Source organism: Chelonoidis abingdonii, chromosome 21 (assembly GCF_003597395.2).
Source record: "Chelonoidis abingdonii isolate Lonesome George chromosome 21, CheloAbing_2.0, whole genome shotgun sequence".
Taxonomy (NCBI): Eukaryota; Metazoa; Chordata; order Testudines; family Testudinidae; genus Chelonoidis; species Chelonoidis abingdonii.
Genome location: NC_133789.1, coordinates 2890495 through 2897142, shown reverse-complemented (window position 1 = coordinate 2897142; position 6648 = coordinate 2890495). Strand labels below are relative to the sequence as shown.

Genomic DNA, 6648 nt, shown 5'->3' with positions numbered 1-6648 from the left:
CATTGCCCGCAGCCCCCCTGCTTCCTCCTGCTCCTCCCTTCGCCTGCAGCCCCCTGCCCCCCCATCACCCGCAGGCCCCCTGCTTCTCCCTGCTCCCTCCATCGCCCACAGGCCCCCTGCTTCCTCCTGCTCCTCCCTTCGCCTGCAGCCTCCCTGCTTTCCCCTGCTCACCCTCCACCCGCAGCCCCCTGCCCCCCCCATCGCCTGCAGCCCCCCATGCTTCCTCCTGCTCCCCGCTCCACCTGCAGCCCCCTGCTCCCCTGCCTGTCCCTGGCTGTCATCAAGATCTTCCTGGTTTGTCTGGCTTGTGAGCTCATCCAGGTTAGACATCCGCCCGTGCCAGCTAGGAACTGCAGCCTGGCTTTGCAACCTGGTGTGTCGGGGGGGAGGCGGAGGACTCCTGGGCCCAGAAGGTGGCTTGCTCAGGGCAGGGGGCTCATGGGGCCTGGCTGGGCCCCCTGCCAGTTATCTGGACGCTTTTACACTGCGCTGGGGCTCTGGGATCCGCACTCTTTGCTTTGTAGAGAGGGAAACTGAAGCCCAGATACTGTGCTTCTCCGAAGGTATTGCACAGTCTGGCAGGCCTGGGCTTGGACTCCCAGCCCTTGCTCCACCCACTAGACCGAGCTCTCTCCCAGCTACAAAAATAGAAGCCAGGAATCCTGGCCCCTGTCCCGCCTCTAACCATCCCACTCCCTCCCAGGGGCCAGAACGGAGCGCACAAGCCCTGGCTCCTTGGTGCCTGACCAAGGGGTCCCGACTCGCAGTGGGGGAAGCCCCGGGCCGAGATACCTTCCTGCCCTGCAAGAGGGTATCCTGCCACTGCCTGCTGCCAGCGGCATTCTCCCTGCCCTGGGCCCAGCCTGAAGCCTCTTCCCCAGCCCCACACACCAGCTGGGCTGCTGGCCCTGGCCCTGGCTCTGGCTGGCGCAGGGAGGGAGCCCATCTCTTTCCTGCTGTGTTCGTCCCAGACAGGCCTTCGCTGTGCTGCCCGTGCTCACCCACCTGGCACCTGCGCCCAGGCGCTCGGGCAGCCTCCCTGCCCCCTCGGGGAGCCCCTATCCCTGCAGCCGTGAGGGCTGGGGACCCAGACATTCCTGAGCAGCCGCTGGACCCTGGGAGCTGGCGAGTGGCTGCTTGTTTTGCTGCCTCCCCCCAGACCAGAAAGACAGTGTCAGCAGCTCTTCAGCCAGCCTAGTGCTCACAGCCCCTTACTCCTGGCAACCCCAGGGGTCCTGGCTGCCAGCCTGGCTGCTCTGACCACTGGCTACATTGGTGGCCCACTGTGCCATGGGGGTGGGTGGCCCTCAGGCCAGGGATCCTGCCTCTGCCAGAGGGGCCCTGGCACTGCCCGTGTGCAGCCAATGAGGATGTGCTCTTGCAGCTGTTGGTATGAGCCCCAGCCCCCTTCGGGAGGGCTCTGGGGTCCCCACCTTGCCAGTGTAGCTAGGGGAGCCCCTGGCCCGCAGGGAATCTTCCCCTCACCTCTGCCTGGCAGCGCTCACCTGTAGCACAGGCCCTGTGTTTGCCCACTGTGCCCGCCCCGAGCTCCTGGGCCTCCTCGCTGAGGGGCACGCTGCAGAGTTAGCGCAGCCTCCTCCGTTATCAGCAGGAGAAGCGGCTGCCTGGCCCAGGCCGGCCTTTGAGGAGAACAGATCCCACATTGTTACCCGGGGCTTACCCAGGGCTCTGAGCTGGGGGGGCGCTGGGACGTGCCCGTCCAGCGCAGGCCCCTGTCCCTGGGGCGTTCCCCAGACAGCTGGGGGCTCTGCTTTGGGGGGGGTCTCTCAGCAGCCCCCTGCAGGGAGCAGGTGCCATGTAACCCTCCCGGCTGCTTCCCCCACCCCTTTCCCTTGTGGCCGAATGACCCCCAGGAGGTGCTCCACCCTTTGGTCCTGTCCCCTTAGCCCTTGTGTGCCTGGTGCCCACCGCTGTGATGGCACAACTGCCTAGGCAGGGTTGTGCTCTGTGCCCGCAGGGGAGTGCCAGGCATCCACAGGCAGCAGAGTCCGTGCGAAGACACCTGAGAGATGCCCCGTGCCCCTGGGAGGGGAATGGGAGCCCTGCCCCTGGCCTGTCTCACAGCAAGGACAGAACCCAGGAGTCCGGGCTCCCAGCCCCATCTCTTTCCCCTGCTCTGCAGTGGCTGGGGCCCGTCTAGAAGGGGCTGGCAGCGCCCGGGTGTCCTGTTGCTCTTTGCTGTCTGATCCCCGCACGTGCGGTGTGGGCAGGGCCTCCTTGTTCCCTGGCACTGAGCAGACCTGTGGGGCGGGAAGGGGTGGGGTGGGGGGTTGGTGTGTTAACCCCGCGGGGCCAGGCCCTTCATATCCTGTTTGACTGGTTCACTTGGCTCCACATCCTGAGCAGCTGCCGCCGCCTTAACCCCTTCCTGGCCCGGTGCCCGTGGGGAGAGGGTGGGGTTAGGGTAGTGCTGGGCCTCCCCCCCCAGCGCTAGCACCCCCAGGGAGGGGGCATTGCAGAGTGCTGAGTGGGAAGGATTGTGCACCACTGCCCTCTACAGGCTGGAATGGGACTTGCCCCACTGTGTGTCATAGGCACCGTATTGCCGTTCGCTGGCAGGGTGAGCTCAGGGCCTGGCATGGAGACAGCTGTGCCACTCTGACTCCAGGGAGCCCAACAATGTCCTCCGTTCACCCACCAGTGCTGAGCGAGGCCTCGCCAGCCCCCGCCTTCGGGGAGCGGGGGCCTGGTCTGCGTTCCTCGACTAAGCCCCGTCGGCTGGGCGGGGGTGTCTGGGGTCTGTTTCCATGGCTGTGTGGCAGGTTGGGGGACACTGGTTCCGTGACCGAGCCGCTAGGGATGGGCCCAGTGCAGGCCTGTCGATGGGTAAGAGCTGGGCCCGGAGGCGCTGCGTGCGCCAGGGGGAGCAACTAGCTGTGGACTGTTGGCTTCTGGTCTCATCCCCATGCTGCCCTCTAGGCGAGTCACTGTACCTCCCGTGCCTCAGTTTCCCCATCTGACCTCTGTGTGTGCAGCGTGTCCATGTGTCTGTCCATGTGCCAGCGTGTGCATGCAGTGTGTCTTGCATGGTCCCAAGCATCGGTGGAGCCATGTCAGTCTGTATCCACAAAAACAGGGAGGAGTGCGGTGGCACCAACCGATTGATTTGGGCAGAAGCTTTCATGAAAGCTGATCAGCTCCTGGGCTGCACCGTGTCCGACTCAGTCCCACGGCTCCCTCTGTGGCCTGGAAACGTCACGTTGCATCTGCCAGGCTGGGAACCCGCCTCCCACTATCCCTGTGCTCAAGGGCTGGTAGGCTCCAGATCTTGCTGGGGGCTCATCTGCAGGAAGGGGCCAGAGGCCTCCCAGTCCTCCCCGGGACTGCCCCATGGGGCGGGACGGGACCCTGCTGCCGGGATTGCAGCCCGGAGCAGCCAGGCGTGCAGGGGACGGAGCATGGGGAGCTTCCTGTAGGTCGCTGGCACTGGGGGAGGGTGCCCTGGGTGTTTCTGGGCAGAGCAGAGGGAGCCGCGTGTGCTTGTGGTGGCGCTCTGATACCGTGGTGATGGGGCCTGTGGGGCTGGGCACCGCTGGGGCTGGGCCGTGGGCTGGCGTTAGTCCGGCAGGGAGATAATGCTAGAAAAGCCCAGCCCGCCTACCATCTCCCCTAGGGCAGTGCCAGCACCACAGGCTGTAGCATCTCCGTGGCCCACCCTGGCTGTGCTGTGGGGCACCCTGCCGGGATCTGGGCTGGGGGAGGGGCCCCTGGAGGGTGCTCGGCTCACCCAGCTCTGCGGGGGGCCCAGCTGGCCACTGCATGGGGTGATGCAGAGTCGGGGTGCAGGCCTATGTTGGGGGCAGTGGTGTTGCTGTGGAAAAGAGGGCAGGGGGCTGGGGTGCTCCTGGGGCTCCCCCTGCTCCTGTGGATTGGTGGGGGGCTGCCAGGGTAGAGCTGGTGACGTCCCCATGGACACGCGGGTGCCAGCCCTTGAGGCACCCCACGCAGAATGGGGGCAGGGGGACTGACAGGCCCATGGCCAGGGCAGCACCATTGCCTCATCCCCCAGGGGAGCTGCACCGGGCCCCGGACTGGGAGTTCCTGGGGGCAGAAGTTTCGTCCTTCACTCTGTCTGCAAAGCCCCTGACACTGTGCCCCCTCCCACCCCACCACGGGGGCAGCCCCACACACTGGGGGCAGACCATGGTTGCTTTTGAGGCATCTCCCCTCTGCGCCCAGCATGGCCAGTCGTATGCCAGGGTCCCGTGAAGGGGGGAGAGAGCAGACTGACTCGCCCACCCCCTGCCCCCCAATGTCCTGCGGCAGCTCCCCCTTCCCCCACTGCATCCTCCCAATGCCCTGCTGCACACAGGCGCCTGTCATGGGGCAGAGCCCCTCTGGGTGCCCGTGGGCGGGGATGGGTCTCTCCAAACGCAGCAGCCGGACCCCTGAGCATGTCTCTTCTTCTCCCCCCAGCCATCGAGACACAGAGCACCAGCTCTGAGGAGATCGTCCCCAGCCCCCCGTCGCCGCCCCCGCTGCCTCGCATCTACAAGCCCTGCTTCGTGTGCCAGGACAAATCCTCGGGCTACCACTATGGGGTGAGCGCCTGCGAGGGCTGCAAGGTGAGTGGAACTTGGGGGGCAGGGCTGGGTGGCCGACGTGGTTACAGCCCCGGGGGGAGTGACCCCAGCTCTGGTTCAGACAAGGGGACAAGGCGTCCTGGGGTCCAGTTGCGCCCTCGCTCCTGCCCTGGGTCACTTCGCCTTGAAGCAGCTGCTGACAGGCCCCCACATGCTCACTCCTCTGCGTGTCCCGGGAACCCGCACGCTCTAACGTGGCCCTTGAAGTCTGTTTCCCTGCCTGTAAAGCAGGGCCCCTGTTCCTAGCCCAGCCCCCAGGGGGCGCCAGGCGTCTCCCTGGCTTGTCCTGCTCTGTATTTACCCAGTCTGGGGTGCAGAGCCGCAGTGCCCCCTGCTGGACGGCCAGGGCAGGGGGTGCCCTCTCCCGTCCCAGCTGGGCAGCACCCTCCAGGCCTGGGGCTTTGCTGACTGTTCAGCCTTGAGGCTGGAGGGCAGCGTAAACCATTCCTTGGACAAGGGGGAAACTGAGGCACGGGCAGACGTGAAGTCCCATCCCAAGTGTGTCTGCACTAGGAACAGAACCCCGGAGTTCTGGCTCCGTTCCTTGTATTAACCACTAGACACCCCCCCCCTTACAGCCCTGCAATGGGGCGGGGCTGGGCAGACCCAGGCCCCGCCTTGCCGGCATGCCATGATCTGCACTGGGGCTCTGCCCCACCCTCACGGCTCAGCAAGCTGTGGGGAATTTAGCCTGGCTCTGCCTGGGTATTAGCACTAAATAGTGCAACGGCTGCTGGATCTGGCCGTGTTCAGCTGGCGTCACCGCCTCTGCGTAGGAGTCGGGGTGAAGGGCGCCGGACTGTGTGCACGTGTCAGTGTTGCGCACACGCAGCCCCCTGCTCTCATGTGCCCTCAAGCGCAGCCAGTTTAACACCCCCCCCCCCGAGTCCCGGTGTGTCTCAACCCCCCCAGGCTGGGAGCTGGATGGCGGGCGGGGGCCACATGGGGGGCGGGAGCTAATCCCTCCCTCAGCGCGGATGTGCAGGCTCCATGCTCAGCTGCTTTGCATCCTTCAGCACGTCTGATTTACATTCCAGCAGCGGCTGGGCCGGGGCCAGCCTGGGGGCGCGGGAGGAGGAGCGTCTGGCTGCAGCGTCTCACACGTGTCCTGGCTCCCGGGCCCACGGCCAAGCTCCCCTCCGCTGGGCCCTGGCTTCAGGGCCCATCCCACCGGCCTGGCTCTCCTCTTCACTCCTGGAGAGGAAGGGGGGCCTTGCGGCTTAGGTGTATGTAGGGCTGGGGCTGGGGCTGGGGCTGGGGGGGGCAATTACCAGCTCTGCCACAGATACCGTGTGCCTCAGTTTCCCCATCTGTGAAAAGCTGGTGACGCTCTTTCCATTTTCTGCCTGGGGTGCTTCTACTTTGGATAGCAAGTCCTGAGCTTGGTTGGGGTCTGGGCGGCGCCCGGCCCGGCGGGGCCCCGGTCTCGCTCACAGGGTCTGGGGGCTGCACACCTGGTTCCAGTCTCTCCTTTGGCCCAGGAAGCTCTGACCCTTTATTCCCTGGCTTTATTCCCAAGCTGCTGTGTGAAGTGCAGCCGCGCAGCCAGCAGGGGGAGCTGCTGGGCCTGCACGGGGGCTGGGGAGGGAAATGCCTTTTTAATTGTAATTAAAGCTAACCCCCCCCATGCCCCCCCCAGCTCTGCACGGGACCCCCCCAGACCCATCTGTGCTGCGTCCTTCCACAGCACCCCGGCTCGGGCCCGCCCCCGGGCACTAGTGTAACACTAGTGCCCTGCGGCGGGGGGGCCTGGTGCCCGGTTGCCCCCCCTTGCTCACTGGGGCTGTGACCGGCTCTTCCAGGGCTTCTTCCGCCGGAGCATCCAGAAGAACATGGTCTACACCTGCCACCGCGACAAGAGCTGCATCATCAACAAGGTGACGCGGAACCGGTGCCAGTACTGCCGCCTGCAGAAGTGCTTCGACGTGGGCATGTCCAAGGAGTGTGAGTGCCAGGGGCAGGCTGGGGGGCTGTGCCCCAGGGGAGGGGTTTTGGCCCCGGGGGGCTATGCCCCAGGGGAGGGGTTTTGGCCCTGGGGGGGGGG

The 6648-nt window shown here is 65.9% G+C and overlaps 1 protein-coding gene across 2 annotated transcripts in view; it reads left to right on the top strand.

Annotated features, from left to right (window-relative positions):
- Positions 1–6648, top strand: part of RARA (retinoic acid receptor alpha) — an 87975-nt gene that overhangs the window by 74924 nt on the left and 6403 nt on the right. For both annotated transcript variants that reach the window (XM_032788937.2, XM_032788938.2), the window contains 2 exons: positions 4438–4586; positions 6407–6548. In XM_032788937.2, coding sequence (XP_032644828.1) covers positions 4438–4586; positions 6407–6548 — 291 coding nt within the window. The remainder of the gene's footprint in view (positions 1–4437; positions 4587–6406; positions 6549–6648) is intronic.